This window comes from Amblyomma americanum, chromosome 1 (assembly GCF_052857255.1).
Source record: "Amblyomma americanum isolate KBUSLIRL-KWMA chromosome 1, ASM5285725v1, whole genome shotgun sequence".
Classification (NCBI taxonomy): domain Eukaryota; kingdom Metazoa; phylum Arthropoda; class Arachnida; order Ixodida; family Ixodidae; genus Amblyomma; species Amblyomma americanum.
In genome coordinates this window covers 27,960,514-27,981,317 of record NC_135497.1, presented here as the reverse complement: position 1 = coordinate 27,981,317, position 20,804 = coordinate 27,960,514, and the positions used below count along the sequence as shown (strand labels likewise).

The 20,804-nt window shown below is 46.1% G+C and overlaps 2 protein-coding genes across 5 annotated transcripts in view; both read right to left on the bottom strand.

The window, feature by feature from the left end:
- LOC144112066 (nitric oxide-associated protein 1) overlaps positions 1-3,320 on the bottom strand; it is a 36,207-nt gene extending 32,887 nt beyond the window's left edge. The window contains exon 1 of the mRNA XM_077645146.1: positions 1,930-3,320. Within this exon, the coding sequence (XP_077501272.1) occupies positions 1,930-3,019 (1,090 nt within the window). The 5' untranslated portion in view covers positions 3,020-3,320. The remainder of the gene's footprint in view (positions 1-1,929) is intronic.
- Positions 3,321-15,486: 12,166 nt separating this feature from the next.
- Positions 15,487-19,583, bottom strand: LOC144112038 (BEN domain-containing protein 5-like). Of its 4 annotated transcripts, none has more exons than XM_077645117.1 (9): positions 19,301-19,583; positions 18,225-18,355; positions 18,013-18,144; positions 17,277-17,481; positions 17,153-17,191; positions 16,301-16,495; positions 16,089-16,180; positions 15,732-15,951; positions 15,487-15,640 (listed from the first exon to the last, which is right to left on the bottom strand). In XM_077645117.1, exons 1-9 carry the CDS (start codon positions 19,488-19,490, stop codon positions 15,507-15,509), a joined length of 1,338 nt encoding a protein of 445 aa, XP_077501243.1. In that variant the 5' UTR covers positions 19,491-19,583; the 3' UTR covers positions 15,487-15,506. The 4 variants fall into 4 exon arrangements, with proteins under 4 accessions (XP_077501243.1, XP_077501247.1, XP_077501254.1 ...); XM_077645121.1 differs by having other exon boundaries at positions 16,301-16,483; XM_077645128.1 differs by lacking the exon at positions 17,153-17,191 and having other exon boundaries at positions 16,301-16,483.
- Between the last annotated feature and the right edge of the window lie 1,221 nt (positions 19,584-20,804).

The window sequence follows — 20,804 nt, the reverse complement described above, 5'->3', positions numbered from 1 at the left end:
AAAATGAAAGTCGGAACACTCTATTAGCGCCATGATGCTTATCTATTGTGCAGATCTGAAGGAGATGTGCTTTACTTTCGGGGAAAAAATTCTTGAAAATAGCCTCGTTCGAGACTTTTGTAGTTTTAGAATTTTTTCCAGCAAGCGACAACTTCCTCAAAGTGACGGAAGTAAGCCTGACATGTTCCTTCTCCCTTGTACATTTAGCACGATAAATATATCCATCATGGCTTTCATAGCTAGATTCACACGTAATTGCAAATTCACTGCTGACCTACTGAATAATGTGTGCATAATATATAAAATAATCAAGAATAATAAAAATTTCAAATATTTGGGCAGCTTGATCTCCTGTGGAATGACCCCGGTACCATGAATTACATTAAGCTGCCCCTGGCCTGACCGAACAGACATATGGGATAATTCCACTCCTGTGCAGCTACCTGGCTGTGCATACAGACACTCAAATTCTCGTTCCTTCCAGGCAGTGTCTATTCTACCAACAGCCAGGAGAATTTCTGTGCTGAAATTCTCCCGGCACTTACCTCTGATTGGCTACTTAGGGAATCGGGCAAACTATTTTCCTGTGCCTTTCACAACCCCACTTCCCCCAGCATATTTCACTTTCGCCGCTGCCAGGAGAAGTGCCAGACTGTCCCGGCTCTTGTCGGTGTTTGGCTGCAGCTTGAGAGTAGTCCCTCTGTAAAATTTTGCAGCTACTCTTTACTAAGAACTTCGTAGTGCTGAAGTGAACTAAGAAGATGCATTGGAACTGTTTCTGAGCTCTACGCACGCAATAACAGCGCTAGGTTTATAAGATCCATGCAGCTTGACACAGCCGAAAGTGGACGCAATGAACAAAGTGACAAGTGTGATCAGTAAAAAAAAGCTAAGTTCTGCAGAGTTCCACAGGTCGAGCTTGCTAACTAAGGTATCGAGCTCGCTAACTAAGGTAAGCCCTCAAACGGTGTACACTGTACGCCTTCCTCATTTACTCTTTTTGCTATGCACCAGGTAAACTGCACTTATTTCATACAGGTGCACTAAAGAGGAATCTGAACTCATCTTTTTACTGCGAGAACTCGATCTACACATTCCGAGCACTCTTAGAAACTTCGAATTATTGTCCTGCGCGGCCGATTTCTCCTATTAAATTAAATGCCCCGGCTCCTGCCTTTTTTTGAACTCAACGCTGAAGGTAGGAGGAGTCAACCAACACGTGGAGTGCCTTTCAGCTAGTCCCGTGGTGGCTTCGCTTTCATTTTGTTTTTTAGGTTTCTATGAATAAATATTTTCAGTCGCAGACAACATAGCCGCAAATTAGGCCCATGGAAATAAAAATGCATGTGGACTCTCATTTACGTATCACTTTGCCGATGGCAGAGCAGCAAGCCGCCACCGGACTGGCTGAAAGGCACTCCATGCGTTGGTTGAAACTTCAGCGTTCAGTTACAAAAAAAAGAAGGCGGGAGCCAGTATGTTTAATCCGATTTAAGTTAAAAAATTCATCCGCACGGGACAATAATTCGAAGTTTCTAAGAATGCTCGGAACGTGTAGATCGAGTTCCCGCGGTAAAAAGAAGAGTTCAGATTCCTCTTTAGTGCACCTTTAATACACCACAACATTACTGATGAGTGTTATTTGGCTCATAGGAAGACTGCCTCAAGATGACTGCCTTGCAGATGCTCACTACCCAAGAAGCAGTCGGGTTTCTGTAGATGAAAATTTATACCTGCGGTGCGGCAGGAATGTCTGGAGCACTTTCTTTCCTAAACAACTGCAAAAGTACCAAGCATCAGTTTTTGTGGTGAAGTCTGACAAGGTTTTCTGTAGCCAATCAGAGATGAGTACTGTTTAAATCAGCCTTCCCAGTGACACAGCATGCACAGATGCTCTGTTTGTGGGGAAAAAAAAAAAAAATCAGGCACCTTTCATACGCCAGGTGTCATGGAGGCATGTGATGAGGTCCTCAACTCCATAGCCTGTCTTTGCACTGATGAGGCATACACCACGTAGATTATGGCTGAGGCCAGCACCTTTGAGTGTTTTTGTCACACACTCCTTGATACGTGACAAATAGCCTGGTGCATCACAGGGCACCAAATCCACCTTGTTGGCAACTGCCAATACAGGCTGCTGGGGTCCCAGCAGCTCAGGAAGGTCAGGCCAAATGCTGCATGGCATGTCAGTTAGGTCAAGCAGCAGCAACACAAGCGCCTTGCGGCGGCTAACCTCCGCCAGGACACTCTTGTATGCGTCCTGGTCGACCTTCACGTTGAGAGCTGTGTTGTAGTGCTGCAGGAAAATGCAACGCTGGCAGAGGCGCTGCCGGAGCTGGTCATCATTCAGACCCGCGAAAACCTCGGCTGGCAGGAAGCCGGGGATAGCCGTGTCACTGCAGTGCAGAAAGGCACCACAACCACCGCATGGTACCTGACTTGGAGGTACCGTAGCATCCGCACTGCCATAATTGGCGCGCCACACGTCAGAACGGATGCCCGCCAGGTCTTCACTTATGTCCAACTTTTGCATGGCTGACTGTAAGGAATCCAAGTACTTCGACACGGATTCATTTCTTTCATGCGATGACTGATTAACTGTCAGTTCATGTGTCGCACAGGGTTTACAGGAGCTAGCCGTGAACTGCTGGAAAGGAAACTGGTACTTCTTTTCTGGCTCCCCGCGTGTTTCGGGAGCAGCGTCAGTTAACTCCTTCTTGACAATATTCGCAAGCTGGGGGTACAGTTTTTCTAACTGCTCAGCATCTGACTTCACAAGCTGTGCAAAGTAAGCAGGCAAAGTATTGCCACGCTCTTCCTTTCGTAGCTCTCTGCGCAACTTTTGTCTTGCTAGACGCACCTTGTTAAAGCCCAGACCCATGTAGGAAATAGGCACATCGTCCGCATCTGAGCTAAACGAACGCTTGCAGGGCGATGAAAGTGAACGCAGGCGTATACTTAACGCAGCTCTTGAGACAAGTAAGTAGCGAGAGATGTGGCAGTTCGCGCACAGCCGCATCTTCAGAGCCTCTAATGGATTTTTTTCAACACAATCCCAACTAGGTCAGCACCTCGCAGCACTCAAAGCTCAAATGTTCATCTTCGTGCACATGGAGCACATGGCTCACTCTTCAACACCTTCCTCCATGCTTCAACAGCACGTGAATGGGTGCATCCAATGTGCTGCTGAGTCCGCACAGCCACCACAACGTAAAATTACGAGGTAAAGGAACATGCTGCACAAAATCACGACTTTATGCGTAATCCCGGGCTCAAATTCGAACGCGTTCGCGAAGCTTCCGAGCTGCAAAGTCATAAACAGAGTTACAGTGAACTATAATATTGGGTAGTGTGCTCACTGCGCCGCGTCTCCATAGGCCGAGGTGAAGCCGCCGGTGTCAACAATTTTAGTTTCCCGCTTGTCCGCTAGGTACCGCCGCCGTTCCGAACACTGTATTCGCCGCGGCACAAGTAGGTGCGATCATGCGCTTGGGGGTCCCTTTTTTGGTCGTTGTTTGTTGTGCTCATTTCGTGCTTGCTTTGGAGGATTCAGTGCCGTGCTTAAAACATTATTTCGTCTCCCACTAACCTGCAATGCAAGGTTTGGTTTGGTTTATGGGGGTTGAACATGTCAAAGCGACTCGGGCTATGAGGGACGCCGTAGAAGGGCTCCGGAAATTTTGACCACCTGGGGTTCTTTAACGTCCACTGACATCGCACAGTACACGGGCCTCTAGAAAATCGCCTCCATCGAAATTCGACCGCCGCAGCCGGGATCGAACCACCGTCTTTCGGGTCAGCCGCGAGCGCCATAACCACTGAGCCACCGCGGCGGTGGCAATGCAAGGATGTAGCATCCTGGATAGATTGCAAGAGTGTTCCGTAAAGAAAAAAAAAATGCCGGGTCGCCTGCAGAACCATTGCTTCGCGCAGGGTTTCGATCGATACCGGTCAGCCTAAAGGTGTTCAGCGCTGATTTGAAATTGTGGTTTATGGTTTATCGGGGTTCAACGTCCCAATAAAGCGACTCGGGCTATGAGGGGCGCCTTAAGGGCTCCGGAAATTTCGACCACCTGGGGTTCTAACGTGCACGGGCATCGCATAGTACACGTACGGACCTCTAGAATTTCGCCTCCATCGAAAATTTGAAATTAAACCCGCCGTGGTGGCTCAGTGGTTAGGGCGCTCGATCGACTACTGATCCGGAGTTCCCGGGTTTGAACCCGACCGCGGCGGCTGCGTTTTTATGGAGGAAAAAGGCTAAGGCGCCCGTGTGCTGTGCGATGTCAGTGCACGTTAAAGATCCCCAGGTGGTCGAAATTATTCCGGAGCCCTCCACTACGGCACCTCTTCTTCCTTTCTTCTTTCACTCCCTCCTGTATCCCTTCCCTTACGGCGCGGTTCAGGTGTCCAACGATATATGAGACAGATACTGCGCCATTTCGTTTCCTCAAAAACCAATTAAATAAATAAACAGTACACGCAGCCCTTCATCTTCAAATGGGGCAAAGACAAATTTATTTATATTGTTTGAGATAAGCGCACAGAGAAAGCAATGTGTCGCAGTGGTTCAGCTACGCAAAAAAAGTGAAGCCACTACGATGTAAAGTTTTAAAATTAACTTGAAAAGAACTTCTGCGTGAATTAAGATGGCAACCAACCTCTTTACACAGCCTTGTCCTGACCACATCCAGCACATCAAAGATGCTCGTGGCTTTGGCAGCAGCATTCTGTAAAAAGGTTCTCAGGCTTCAGCACAGAATCATATAGAGGCGCGCGGAAGGGTAGATGAGTCGATCGTATACCTTGTCGCAGTATTTTTCGTGCCTTATAATTGCAAGTTGAAAACTGTCATCAGTGGCTGGCATAGTTAGAAGGCAATGCCGCTTTCACACTTTGCCCTTATGACACGTATGTACGTACAGTTTCGTGCTACATAGCCTGCGATGTGAAAACCAGTCGTGAGTCACTCTTGGCTACATGCTAACTAGTATTGTGCGTTTTTATCGCTGACACTTTCAAAATTTTCCCCGCCTCAACAGCTGGCTCGTTTGCGGTGAAACTGCACACAGAGATTGCGTATTATGGTAACTTTTGTATCGTATCAAGTTTGACAATGGTACTTACTTAGTGCAGGCGCACATGATGCGAAAACGTAAGCGTCTACGAGAGATCGGCGAGCCAAAACCCGCAGACGACGCTTTTTCGCTGAGAACCGGCAGTGGCGCCATCTGTTTTCGGCAGCGGAAAGCGTCGCGACTAGGCCGCCGTGGCGAGCGTTGCAAGGAGCGCGGGTCCTTTGAATATGCCGTTCGGCATTTGCGTCTGCTTCAACTGAAGCGCTTACAACATTTTCGGCTAATTGAGCGGAAAAATATCAAAACAACTGATTTAAAGAGGCGAGCCCGCGCTCCTTGCAACGCTCGCCAGGGCGGCCTAGTCGAGACGCTTTCCGCTACCGCAAACAGATGGCGCCACTGCCGCCCTTCAGCGAAAAAGCGTCGTCTGCGGCTTTTGGCTCGCCGATCTCTCGCAGACGCTTACGTTTTCGCATAATGTGCGCCTGAACTAAGTAAGTACCATTGTCAAACTTGCTACGATACAAAAGTTACCATAATACGGAAGCTCTGTGTGCAGTTTCACCGCAAATGAGCCAGCGGTTGAAGCGGGGAAATTTTTGAATGTGTCAGCGATAAAAACGCACAATACTGTATATATATACGGTCACGACACGCTCCAGCCTTATCAACCGGCATGAAACTATCATTCCTGCTGGCATATGCGACGTTCAGATATCTCAGCAGCGTCGACCGCATCAAGCAAGGGGGCCAAATCTTCACAGTTTCCCTGAGAAATGCATTTCACCAAGCCAAAAATGAAAGGCGTGCAGTTTACTATGATTAAAAACTGCGATTCTGATTATCAAAACTAAAATTAGAAACTCAGCACGCTGAAGAGGGCTACCTTCGGGCCATCTTTCCCGTAGGCATAGCCGGCATATATGCTTAGACATATATATGACAGAGCAGTTACAGCATGCAAGTTCAAAGGAATGGGTGGGTACGTATACAGGCAATTCGAAAAGAGCGAACGAGTCGCAAAATGAAGTGCATGGTAGTGGAACGCCAGAGTTAAATCGGCAAGGAGCGTAAATTGCTGGGCTAGTTGGTTCATAATGTTGTCAGGGTGGAACCAGCGGAACACAGACGCAGGACAAGAAAAGGAGGTACACACACCACACCGCTGGACTTGCAACTGATTTATTTCGAAGAAAACCACCACATTTAAAGGATTCCCTGCGCAAGCGCACACTCTGGATGAGGGGAACAACTGTATTAAGATAAAAGAAAGTTATATTCTTTATCCGTGATAAAAACCGAGGGATCGCTGACACACTTTTCCTTGTTTTTCCTGATTAGAAACACTTCAAGAATTTCACGCTCTCGTCTTGTTCTCCCCCGACCGATAATGCTCGTGCGGTGAAGCAAAGGAGAACATCCCTCGCATACCTTAACATGCAAGGCTAAATTGCTGCCAGTGCCTGAATTGAACGTTGTTCGGTGCTGCCTCAGACGTTCATTGATGCACCCTCCGGTTTGCCCGATGTAGGTTTTCCCACAGGACAATGGGATGCAATATACCACCCCTACTTCACACGAAGTGAACCTCGTCTGGTGCTTGGTTTTACAGGTCCCCTTTTTCTGCGGACAACCAGACATACGGGCGCACAAACCAGATAGTTTCCGGGGGGCAGAAAAAACCGCAGTGACACCGAATTTTTGTGCCACTTTTTTTAGACCATGCGATGTCTTGTGGCAGTAAGGAAGCACTTCAATCTTCTTCCTGTTCTCTTGCGAAGGACTAGCAGACTTAGCCGACAGTTTCTTCATCTTATTCCCCAGAGATTCAGCCACTGCAAGCAAAACCGACGAGGGAAACCCAGAATCTGACAACCGCGCGACCTGCTCGGCCAGACTTTGCTGCATGACATGTGGGCAACTTTTCTTGAGAGCGTTCGAAAAACACAAATTTGCGATGCTGCGCTTCACCAGCTTCGAATGCGCCGATTCATAAGGCAAAAGCGACTTTTTAGTCCTGGGCGAATATTTCCAACACACGTGCCCATCGGGTAAAAAAGTCAATTCTAAATCAAGGAACCTAATGGTCTTGTCAGATGGAATCTCTTTGGTAAAAGCCAAGTTGTTAGAGCATGCGCTAAAAACATTTAAAAGCTGGTCTGCCACAAGAGTGAGCTTGTCAGTTTCGTTTAATTTTAAAATGACTAGAAAATCGTCCACATATCTGAAAACTAATAACACGTGTGTCTTGAATGGAATCCTGTAGAATCGAGTCAATTTTTGCTAAAAAAATTTCGCACAGAAATGGCGCTACACACGAGCCAATGCAGATACCTCGGTTTTGCACCACGTACTTGCTGTCATATTGAACAATTGTCGAATTTAAATACACCTTCAACAGCTCAAGGAAAGATTCCAGAGATATGCCACACTTGTTCTGGAAGGAAATTGTCCCCGTTTTTTCAATTAATTCGCGTACAGCACAAAAGAGTTCATCATGCGGAACAGAGTAAAACAAGTCCTCAATGTCCAAAGAGAAGGCTGCATTGGCACCGGGAAAACCGGAACAGAGGCACTCCACCAGGTTCAGTGAGCTCTTCACCCTAAAGGGATCCGTCGGCACCAGACCATCGAAGGAAACCTTGAGGTAGTTGGAGACCACTTTTTGCCAGGAGCCTTCTTCTGTAACGATGGCCCTGAACGGATAACCAGGCTTATGAGTTTTAGCGCTGAAGAACACCCGCAGGACGTCTTGATCACTCTTCCGAACTTCTTCAAGGCGACGCAAATTCAGCCGATTTAATAGCCCCAATGCCAGAGCCTTAGCCTTTCGTGGTTTTAAGTCTGAATTCCTGAAGTTCTTCTCGATAGCCTCGGTGGCTTTTGTCTTAAAAAGTGAAGAAGGCAAAACCACGAACCCACCTTCCTTATCTGCTTGCAGAAGGCTGAGGCCCTCCTGCTGGAAATGGTTGACCAAGGGGCGAAGATCCTTGCTTCTTTTATGTCGGCTGGGCCAAGTCCGTGCAAGACAGCCGACTCCCTCCGAGACGCAGTAACTCTTCTCCTCAGGTGGTGCCTTACCAGCAATACTGTGCACAGCTGCCAGAAGTTCATGCTTTCGAACCTGCGGCTCCACGGCGTACTTAGGGCCAAGCTTCAGTAGGTTGTCGAACTCCGATGGAAGGGAGGCTCCTTCTAGGTACGTCACAGCTGTCCTTGTTTCAGGCTCTCTCTTTTTCTTGGGCAAATGTCGTCGAAGGTCGTTCCAGTAGGTTTCCGTAAGTATGGATGCTAGGCGAAATTGTTCACGAAGCCATGCTAGAAGCCGCCCAGGGATTCCCGATCTGAAGGCAGGCATGCCGCAGCCAATCCCGCAGGTGTCTGACCTGCCGATATAGCTCCGACTTGAGTATTCAACAGACACGCTTCCAGTGGCCTGAAGACGGTGGCAGAGCGCCGAAAAGCTGGCAGACTTCCACTGGCGGAAATCCGCTTTTTAGACAATGCGACAGAATTCTTGCCTTACATGTAGTCAGAGCAATGGCGCTGACGCAGGAAGATAAAACATCCGAAGATGCTTGAACACGAAGAAAAGGGCCCAGAGTAGAAGAATAATAGTTTAGGAGCGTAAATTGCTGGGCTAGTTGGTTCATAATGTTGTCAGGGTGGAACCAGCGGAATACAGACGCAGGACAAGAAAAGGAGGTACACACACCACACCGCTGGACTTGCAACTGATTTATTTCGAAGAAAACCACCACATTTAAAGGATTCCCTGCGCAAGCGCACACTCTGGATGAAGGGAACAACTGTATTAAGATAAAAGAAAGTTATATTCTTTATCCGTGATAAAAACCGAGGGATCGCTGACACACTTTTCCTTGTTTTTCCTGATTAGAAACGCTTCAAGAATTTCACGCTCTCGTCTTGTTCTCCCCCGACCGATAATGCTCGTGCGGTGAAGCAAAGGAGAACATCCCTCGCATACCTTAACATGCAAGGCTAAATTGCTGCCAGTGCCTGAATTGAACGTTGTTCGGTGCTGCCTCAGACGTTCATTGATGCACCCTCCGGTTTGCCCGATGTAGGTTTTCCCACAGGACAATGGGATGCAATATACCACCCCTACTTCACACGAAGTGAACCTCGTCTGGTGCTTGGTTTTACAGGTCCCCTTTTTCTGCGGACAACCAGACATACGGGCGCACAAACCAGATAGTTTCCGGGGGGCAGAAAAAACCGCAGTGACACCGAATTTTTGTGCCACTTTTTTTTAGACCATGCGATGTCTTGTGGCAGTAAGGAAGCACTTCAATCTTCTTCCTGTTCTCTTGCGAAGGACTAGCAGACTTAGCCGACAGTTTCTTCATCTTATTCCCCAGAGATTCAGCCACTGCAAGCAAAACCGACGAGGGAAACCCAGAATCTGACAACCGCGCGACCTGCTCGGCCAGACTTTGCTGCATGACATGTGGGCAACTTTTCTTGAGAGCGTTCGAAAAACACAAATTTGCGATGCTGCGCTTCACCAGCTTCGAATGCGCCGATTCATAAGGCAAAAGCGACTTTTTAGTCCTGGGCGAATATTTCCAACACACGTGCCCATCGGGTAAAAAAGTCAATTCTAAATCAAGGAACCTAATTGTCTTGTCAGATGGAATCTCTTTGGTAAAAGCCAAGTTGTTAGAGCATGCGCTAAAAACATTTAAAAGCTGGTCTGCCACAAGAGTGAGCTTGTCAGTTTCGTTTAATTTTAAAATGACTAGAAAATCGTCCACATATCTGAAAACTAATAACACGTGTGTCTTGAATGGAATCCTGTAAAATCGAGTCAATTTTTGCTAAAAAAATTTCGCACAGAAATGGCGCTACACACGAGCCAATGCAGATACCTCGGTTTTGCACCACGTACTTGCTGTCATATTGAACAATTGTCGAATTTAAATACACCTTCAACAGCTCAAGGAAAGATTCCAGAGATATGCCACACTTGTTCTGGAAGGAAATTGTCCCCGTTTTTTCAATTAATTCGCGTACAGCACAAAAGAGTTCATCATGCGGAACAGAGTAAAACAAGTCCTCAATGTCCAAAGAGAAGGCTGCATTGGCACCGGGAAAACCGGAACAGAGGCACTCCACCAGGTTCAGTGAGCTCTTCACCCTAAAGGGATCCGTCGGCACCAGACCATCGAAGGAAACCTTGAGGTAGTTGGAGACCACTTTTTGCCAGGAGCCTTCTTCTGTAACGATGGCCCTGAACGGATAACCAGGCTTATGAGTTGGAAATATTCGCCCAGGACTAAAAAGTCGCTTTTGCCTTATGAATCGGCGCATTCGAAGCTGGTGAAGCGCAGCATCGCAAATTTGTGTTTTTCGAACGCTCTCAAGAAAAGTTGCCCACATGTCATGCAGCAAAGTCTGGCCGAGCAGGTCGCGCGGTTGTCAGATTCTGGGTTTCCCTCGTCGGTTTTGCTTGCAGGGGCTGAATCACTGGGGAATAAGATGAAGAAACTGTCGGCTAAGTCTGCTAGTCCTTCGCAAGAGAACAGGAAGAAGATTGAAGTGATTCCTTACTGCCACAAGACATCGCATGGTCTAAAAAAAGTGGCACAAAAATTCGGTGTCACTGCGGTTTTTTCTGCCCCCCGGAAACTATCTGGTTTGTGCGCCCGTATGTCTGGTTGTCCGCAGAAAAAGGGGACCTGTAAAACCAAGCACCAGACGAGGTTCACTTCGTGTGAAGTAGGGGTGGTATATTGCATCCCATTGTCCTGTGGGAAAACCTACATCGGGCAAACCGGAGGGTGCATCAATGAACGTCTGAGGCAGCACCGAACAACGTTCAATTCAGGCACTGGCAGCAATTTAGCCTTGCATGTTAAGGTATGCGAGGGATGTTCTCCTTTGCTTCACCGCACGAGCATTATCGGTCGGGGGAGAACAAGACGAGAGCGTGAAATTCTTGAAGCGTTTCTAATCAGGAAAAACAAGGAAAAGTGTGTCAGCGATCCCTCGGTTTTTATCACGGATAAAGAATATAACTTTCTTTTATCTTAATACAGTTGTTCCCTTCATCCAGAGTGTGCGCTTGCGCAGGGAATCCTTTAAATGTGGTGGTTTTCTTCGAAATAAATCAGTTGCAAGTCCAGCGGTGTGGTGTGTGTACCTCCTTTTCTTGTCCTGCGTCTGTGTTCCGCTGGTTCCACCCTGACAACATTAAATCGGCAAGCACGTGTGAAGTTTCACAGCCGTCATTAGCATTGATCTGAAGCGATATTTGCCTACTTTAAAGTTGGAAATAAAGCGACATGCCGTAGCAGAGCTGGTGTGCTCAAAGCATATGCTTTTAAGTCGCCTTGGTCGGACGTACAATGCGGAGCGTACGGGTCCGCAATTTCAGCTGATGAGTCCTTGGAATCGGAGTAGCAGCCGCAATGGACCTGCGCTCCACGCGCTTGACTCTGCCCTGCCATCGCGCGAATGAGGATATTATTAAATCTTCATCCGCTAATGTTGAACAACACACATGATCCAAACTAGTTTAGTCGGCGCAGGCACGATCTTATGGCAGTAACACGGCATTTTATACCGTATACGCCTGGACCGCTTTCCCTGCCTTCCTACAGTGAACACGACAGCAGCGCCGCCGCCATTTTGCGACAGCGGCGGTTTCACTCCAGCCCGCCAGTGAGCACACTACCCCTATTATAGTTCACTGTAACAGAGTCGTAGAGACGCTGCTGCTGCTCTCTTTTTGAGCAAAAAGCGATTGAAAGATTGGTGGCTCAAAAGCAGAGAGGTGTGATAAGATTAAAGGTGTAAGAAAACGTATAAAAAAAATGGCGAATCTTCGCAACAATTTACAGCAAAGTAAAACAAAAATTAAAAAAAAGGGCATGGTGGCAACTTCCACTACCCCGTTTCAAAGGGAAGCTCCTACCCTCCATCCATCTATTCGACCTTTCTGACGTTTGCAAACGTCGTCGTCTGCTTGACATCGCGCACACGGGAATGGCTTGAGAGCAGCCAGCGAGCGGTGGGACGTCTTGCGCCAGGCTGCCACGGTCGTGTAGCTAATGAGGCTGTGCAGGGTGATCTCGGTTGGTCAACCTTTGAGGCCCGCAAGGCACGGAGCAAGATAGCCTATGATGGCAGGCTACGCCTTAATTATGCAAAATGATAGGTGCGCGCGCAGTTTTCGATTGGTTTTTGATTGTCAACCAAAACTGCCTGCAGACAGGGACTCTGGAACGTTTTCTTTTTTGAGTGGGGGAGCAAGACTTCGGGCTTATTTTGTTATTTATTTTTAATGCTCATTTGCATGATAAATTTCATACTTTATTTTTCAATGTTCAAAGGTTGATTGCAAATTGTCACGTTGCGGTGACGACACTCCAGCAGCCAGGGAGACAACGAAAATGCTTCCAAAAGGTTTAATTAAGAGGCTGGCTCGCGCCCACTAAGAAGAATGGCTCGGCGGCGGCGATAGCCACTAGCGTGCTGGGTGGTCACCGAACTGAATCCTGCAGTTCTTAGCCGCCCTCAATTTAAATCTATAGCAAGGAACCTTCGATAAAGACCCAATAGCAACTGCAACAATCTAGAAAAATGTCGAGCATTTGCACGCGGCCACGATCAACAGAGATAAGTCTGGTCGCATCTCGCATTACAAAACAAAATGATAAAGCCGCGTGTCGGCAGTTTTGAGTAAACGTACAAAAACGGTGCAAATATATTTACAGCAATATAATTAAACGATTTGAAATGGGAAGCTTTACGCGCATGAGGAGTGATCAATTGCATTAAAAAGTTTGTGCATAGTTTGTGTGAATTCTGCTATTCATGATCATGTACACGGGTCAGACATATAGTATAGAGTGGGCCATAAAAAGAATTAAAAATATGCCCAGCCTGCACACACGGGTCAGACAGTCGACTTCTGTTGGGACGTGACTACTTTAGGTTACTCATATACGAAATGCTTTACAACTGCAGCTAAGAAGCGAAGTAGCTAGCCCCACTGTGATTTGCATTAATTAAGAGTCCTAGAACTGAAGTGTTCCAATTGTCACAAATCTGACCCAAGTGCAAGCAATCTGAATGTACCCCTCTGGAAAAATGTATCAGCCAGTGTTCTATATATACGTAGCCAAGCGTAACATTGGATGTATTAAAACAGCGCGCTGGCATGTCGCTCGAGTGTTCCGCAATTAAACGCGCGCCGTAGAATGCATCTTGCAGCTAAACCGGTGAATTGTTCGAGCTCAAATTTTGCACAGAAACGGCATTTGGTTGGCAGAACTGTTTAATACCCCATTTGTTCGGGGTGCTTGACTGAATCAATAAGAAAAAGTCGGATATTCGTATCGTCTAGCCGTGGCGACGATGAAACGAAACAAGGCGCTTTCTCAGCGATTGCACCGGTAGCACCATCTCGTTTCTCGGCTGTGGAGATTCGGCAAAGGAGGATGATGCTGTACCACGAAAGTCTTCAGTTTAGGGCAACATCATCATCAGCCCGACTACGCCCACTGCAGGGCAAAGGCCTCTCCCATGGCTCTCCAATTAACCCTGTCCTTTGCTAGCTGCGCCCGCTGTATGCCCGCAAACTTCTTAATCTGGAGGCGAAAACGCTAAGGCGACCCTGTGCTGTGCGATGTCCACTACGACACCTCTTTCTTCCTTCACTCCCTCCTTTATCCCTTTCCTTATGGCGCGGTTCACGTGTCCGCCGATATGCCAGACAGATACTGCGCCATTTCCTTTCCCCCCCCCAAAAAAAAAAATCCGCCCGCCTAACGTTCTGCCGCCCCTGCTACGTTTGCCTTCTCTTGGAATACACTCCATTACCCTTAATGACCAGCGGTTATCTTGTATTCGCATTACATGTTCTGCCCAAGCCCATTTCTTCATTTCGACAAGGATGTCATTAACCCGCGTCTGTTCCCTCACCCACTCTGTCCGCTTTTGGTCTCCTAACTTACGTTACAGCTGTAATTTTTCTTCCGATGGCTGGCTGCATTGTCCTTATAACTTAGGCTGAACCCTTTTTGTAACCTCCACATTTCTGCTCCGTAGGTGAGTACCGGTAAGATACGGCTTTTGTGTACTTATCTCTTGAGGGATACTGGCAAACTGCCATTCATGATTTGAGAGAACCTGCCATATGTGCTCCACCCAATTCTTATTCTTCTAGTTATTTCCACCTCAAGATCCGGATCAGCGGTCACCACCTGCCCTAAGTAGACGTATTCCCTTACCACTTCAAGCACCTCACTACCAAATTGTGAACTGCTGTTCCCTTGCCAGACAGTTGAACATTATACTTTGGTTTCCTGCATCTTAATTTTTAGACCCACCGTTCTGCTCTGCCTGTCTAACTCATTGATCATGGTTTGCAATTAATCTCTTGAGTGAGTCAGCAAGGCAACGTTAACAGCGAATTGCAGTTTATTTAGGTATTCTCCATTAACTCTTATCCCCAACTGTTCCCAATTCAGGCTTCGGAATACCTCCTGTAAACAGGCGGTGAATAGCATTGGCGAGATCATGTCTCCCTGCCCGCCGCCCTTTCTTATTTGAATTCTGTTGCCGACTTTATGGAGGACTATGGTAGCTATGAGTTCCTATATATATCTCCCAGTATTTTAACATAAGGCTCTTCTACACCCCGATTCCGTAATGCCTATATGACTGCTGAGGTTTCCACTGAGTCAAATGCTTTCTCATAATCAATGAAAGCTATTATAGGGGTTCGTTATATTCTGCACATTTATCTACCTGATTGATAGCGTGAATATGATCTATTGTGGAAAATCCTTTACAAAAGCCTGTCTGATCATTTGGTTAACTAAAGTTTAAGGTTGTCTTGACTCTATTAGCGATTACCTCAGTAGATACCTTCCAGGTGGAAAAAATTTCCAGTTCCAGCTGGATTATTGAACCGGAAATCTTTTCCAGCCGGATTATTTTCCAGCTGGAATCAAGTAGCTTCCAGCTGGAAAGGAATCCAGCTGGACACGATTTCCGGTTCAATAATCCAGCTGGAAACTATTCACTTCCAGCTGGAAAATCATCCAGCTGGACAGGATTTCCAGCCGTTCTACAATCTAGCCAGAAACTCCCTCCCGCTGGAAACCATTCACTTCCAGCTAGAGTGTATCAAGCTGAAAAACTTCCAGCTGTAATAGAAGCTGTTATTTGACCTGGAACCTGTGCACAGCTACCAATGCCAATCTCAAAATTAGTCCGTTGCGTTTCACCATGCCGTCAATATAGCACTTCCTTTGCCTGCCACAGACATGAAAAAGTGTTTTCACACCTTGTATGCACTTCCTGCATGTGGATGGAACTTCACATACAGACAGTCTTGCCATGTACACATATAAGGCACAAACTGACACAAATGAATAATTCAAATAATATATTTCAAACATTGTCTTTCGGAAGAAGCCGCAGTCTTCTTTTTACGTCTTGAATCTTTTCGCTGAGTATTCGGGGCACACTGCACTCAGCGACAGACGTGTCAACTCCATGAACTTTCCCCCAGTGACGTAGGCAGCCTGAAACCAAATGTTTTGTTTTTCAAAACAATCAGCACAGATAGCAGCTAGTGATTTGCTGACAGAAATAAAAGGCACTTAAAGTACTCACCATACACAACTTCAAGCTTGGCAGGTGTCAGCTGTTCTGCTGGCACCTCGCAGCTGCCGCTTTTTGTTGGCGCAAGCCTGCCGCTAACACTTCTTTTTGACAAAGTTTCAATGCCCCACAATAATTGAGCTGAGTCCCTGACAACAATGCTTGGTTTCTTGTTTTTAAATAGCTTCTCCGCCTGGTCTGGCTTGATATACACGCCTTGAGTCAAGTGGAACTAAAAAAGAACACATAACAAATATGTATGTATTAGCAATCTTGAGAGATGACAGATCAAGGATGAAATTATAAACCTAGAAATAAACCAGGGGATCATTGCGCATTCCCAACATATAACAGTAAAAATATACTTACAAGTCCACCTGACGTAAGCGTGAAATCCTGCGCATCATCCAACACGGATGCTTCCAGCTCAGCTGAACGGGGTGCATCTGCTGTAAAACAACCTGAAAGATAAAGCGCTGGGTGTAAGCATTCAATCTACAAGATTCCATGCTATTATGAATGCTTTTACATGCTCCATGCGCATTCTCAAAATCAGTATGACCACATGCTGCAGTCCTTACTGCTTGCTGGGGCTTCTTCAGATGGTCCAGCGGGTGTCGGGACTACTGATGCAGTTCCTCCCACGTCCTTTTCTGCTGCTGCCGCTTGTTCAGTTGCTGCTCCTCTTGCAGCTGTAGGGTCTCTCCGAGATGCCTCCACTGCTCCATTCGGTAATATGCTGGGTGCCACTACAGGCAAAGCATCTGCACACAAATCTGCAAGTTAAAGATGAACACAATAGCCAATTCCATGCCATATTGACACATGCAACCATGGCTGTATGATTTTTGCTAGAACGTTGTGCACACTGGACCTGCTTTTGCTGTTTACATTATTATATTGCAGAAAACAAATTTCATGAAACAACATCTTTATATTTAGTTAAAATTTATATTCTTGCAATACTTGCATATATGCACACTACCAAATCTAATTATAATTCAAGTTGTAGAATTGATGCATGAACGCGTTGCACATGCAACGCAATGTCTACTATCTCTGTTGCAAGGGTCAAGGCATAAGCGCCTGCTAGTTTCACCAATTCATTTATCACCACCAGTTATGGCCGCATGGTGGATGGTATACTCCAGGCTCAATCATGGTACCTGTGACATCGCATGCAATCCATGTACACCTTGTACATATGGAAGTTGTAAGCGAAGGCTTATATATGCTATTTGTACTTCTCCCTGCACTTCTGGATGCACCTGTACAGTTAAGAGCAACTGCCTTTAAAAAATAAAATCAAAAACAAGTGTGCATGCAATCTGCTGTGCATTAATGCAGTGTGCACATCGCTTCTGAACTGGTTCACAAACTGCACATTATCCGAAACTGTTATACGTGATTCAGTTCCATGCACTTCCTCTTACCTTGTTGTCTTTTTGCTACCTCATCCAGTGTTTGCTGAACTGGAAGAGTATAGGTACAGTTACCGATGGTTCCAATATTAGAATTCTGGACTAGCACTGCAGACACAAAGCAACGAAAACTTACATGAACTCAACTGCAGCTCAACTTTCCTTTTTAGGAAGTCAAGTTCCCTCTTCAGGGAAGCAGTGTGTTCTTGTTCAAGACGATATCGCTGCTTCCAATACTTCGCCTCCTTCACTGCATTTTTCAATTCACGTGAAGACACAACAGACTCATCTTCTGACTCAGTACTGTCGTCCAGAATTTGGGGCTTGCGCTTCTTGCTGGCCTAAACATAAAAAGATTCCCAACACACAGTACAGATGTTCGAACTATACATAGCACATCAACATTGCTTGGCGCATGGTAGCCTTGGTTGCTTATGCACCATTAAACCCAACACAACACAACAACATAGCACATCCAAGAAAAAGAAAAGGTCAAATTTTACTAATGTTTCATTGTATTTTTGAGAAATCCACATAAATAGGTTTTCATCATGATGCAACACAGTCACTGTCAAGTATGGTTACTTGTAACGAACACATCCATTTGATCCTCAAATTATTATGATGCACGCAACTGACACTGTAGTAAATTAGTTTGCTAACATACTTATCAACCCATCAGTTGCACCGAAAGGCTGGAAAACACATGCAACTTGAGAAGGGACTGCAGTTAGTGCAACACTTTGTCTAATGTCTACTGCAGAGTCACAAAGCCAGGAATCTAAAATCATAAGAACAATTTGTCTGTTGCAGAATTTGTAAAACAATATGTGGTTAATTCACAACGGTGACTGCCAATGGTGAAATATTACCTTTCTGCCAATTGAACTGTGGCCAGGAATTGCAGCATTCTTTTGCAGTGAATGCGAAACATGGCGTTTGAGCACATCCTCGTACTGCTGCTTCTTTGAGGTGATCTGGTTTTGCTGTTTTGCCTTTTCCTGCTACAAATTATCATCTGTTGTTAGACAAGCAAAGCACATGCATTTTAAAAAGGGAGTGCTTTACACAAAGCAAATGATACCTGTTTCAAGCTTTTCTTTCTTGCAGCTGCAGGAACGCCACATTCTGTAACATTATCCACTTCTGACATGCGAATTGGTGGCACATGGACTCTTTTTACTTTCATTTCACGTTCCATTTCTTCTTTTGTGGCTGAAAAAGTTTGCATATATACCATTTGTGTATTCTGCACCATAAGCTGTCAAACTAATAAGACACTGTGAAGCTTAGCTACACACTATCCATAATTCACAGCATGGGGTTCAAATTACGTACACATATAGTTGACTGCCATGAGGGAGTTTCAAAGCAATTTTTGGCAACCACTCATTAATCCACACATTGAACATTATTCCAGGTACTAATCACGAATATGTGGCTAAAAACAGCGGGGGAGGAAGAGGTGATATGACATACACAGGGCGCTGACTAAAATATCCGAGATCTAGCTGGGCAAGATGGGTGATAAAGAGAACGATAAGAAAGGAAAGTGCACGTCTCTTGTCCCATTTCTATTTTCTACAATGCACCAACTAGCCCAATTTCAGACTTAATTATCAGTTGTAATGAGTGCACTATCTATAGAGATCGCTATCCTACTGTACGTGCGCTGAATAAAAACGGCACGGCAGTTAACTATGGTCAAGTAAAACTCTAGTTTGGGCGAGTTGGTTCATGTTGAAAGAAAAACTGGTAATGGCGCAAGAAACGGGGACACAGGAGGCACACAAAAGACGGGACTGGCGTCAGTCCTGTCTTTTGTGTGCCTTCTGTGTCCCCGTTTCTTGCGCCATTACCAGTTTTTCTTTCAGTTAACTATAAGTTATGCGCCAAAGGTTTTCTAGATGCGGAGCGATAGCAATACTAATGCCTGTTCCATGCAAGCGAAAACGCTGGCGAATACTTCCGCCGCGGCGCGAAACCTTATTACAAGTTGGAAATTTTCACTGCGACGCGTCGCTGAACCAGCCTTTGTACATTTTAGATTACCGCCGGAAGGGCTAAGCAATACATGCGGCTGCCGATCGTAGCATGCGCTAGCTCAGTTCGCGTCATGTACGACGCTGCTGACCGAGTCATCAATCCGTGCATATTTACCTGCAAGCTTCAGAATCTGGACGACATAAATGCCACTGTTGTCCTCGTCTTCATCCTGCCAGTATGCATCGTAAGTCTTGGTATTGTCAAAATCCAGTTCATTTTTCGGTTCGAAATTTTCTATGTCCGCCACAGATATGACGTAACGTTTGTCTTTATCGTCCTCCACAAAGCGCACGAGAGCAAACATCGTGTTGTTCAATGAGGAATCACGCCAAACGTACGGGAAATACGTCCAGTCGCACCACAACACAGCACCCGTCTGCACCCAAACAATACACGAAAACGTGCCAACGTGCTCTCACGGAACCGCTCCGACTCACGTGGTCCGGCTGTTCCGGCCACACAGAACAAACATCGTAGCGTAAAACTTTAGTCAAACATGATTTTTATTTTTATTTTCCTTACATTTAAAATTTCGTTTTTTATATGTATACGCAACGGTCCGCGAATTAAATTATAGTGCATATGTGGCAGCGGCTGCGGAGCTTGTTTCTACTGCGGGGCTCTCGGGAAGGCCGTTGCCCATCCGGTGCGTCATGCGCTGCGTCGTCCTGTCGGCGTCGTAGCTGCACGAGTGCTTTGGTGCCTGTGAAACCGTGTGCGTACGTTTCCGCGCTCAATGTTTTGAGGCCTTCAATGGCACCAAGAAAGAGACGCAAGGTCTATCTCGACCCTGGTTCCAGCAACGTAGTGCCGAAGTCAACTAGGTGGATTCTGGATAATCGGCAAGACAGAGTTCCGCGAACGTCAACAGTTCGTGTGCTGCCAGCGGTGCCATCGAGGTCGCCGCCCGATGACATGTCCGAAGACAACCATGGGAGTAGCGACGATGAACACTGGAGCTCGCCACAGAGTGATGATTTCAGCGATGTATGCACTGAGGATACAGGCATGTCGGACGACTCTTTCACGCCGCCAACATCGCCCTTTTCAGTGGAAGGAGATTGGTGTCCTTAAGCTGAACGCTTTTCTTTCCACAATTTTTCCGGAGTCCTCCACTTTGGCATCTCTCTCTGCTCGTGTGTCACTTTGGGAGGATAAAGCTAACATGCCGGTATCAGGCAACCTGCTTGGGCTTCGAAGAGCAATGCCTGTATTGTCATACAATTTTTTAGATTCCTTTTTTACTTGTTTGGTGGATTGCTAGTGGCTGCTTTGTTATTTTGTCTGCCCATTTCGCTGCCAGTATCTTTGACCTTCTTGGTAATTTGAGCACTCTCACTTTGACACCTGAGTGGCATATATTGCCTCATTAGTCCCCTAGTATTTATTTATAGTGTGTTCATAGCTGGAGCACAGATGCAAGTGCTGATCAGCATGCTGCATTACCAAAAATTAAATATAAAAAAAATCTTCTTGTATTGTACCTCTTTGAAGAGCATAAAGTGAGTTTTTCATATGTAATTACTTTTTCTGTTTTTAAGTCTACTGCTAGTTTCACATATATTGAGCAGCTGCTTTCAGATGGATGTTAATTGAAATGAGCGTTTCCTTTGCATGT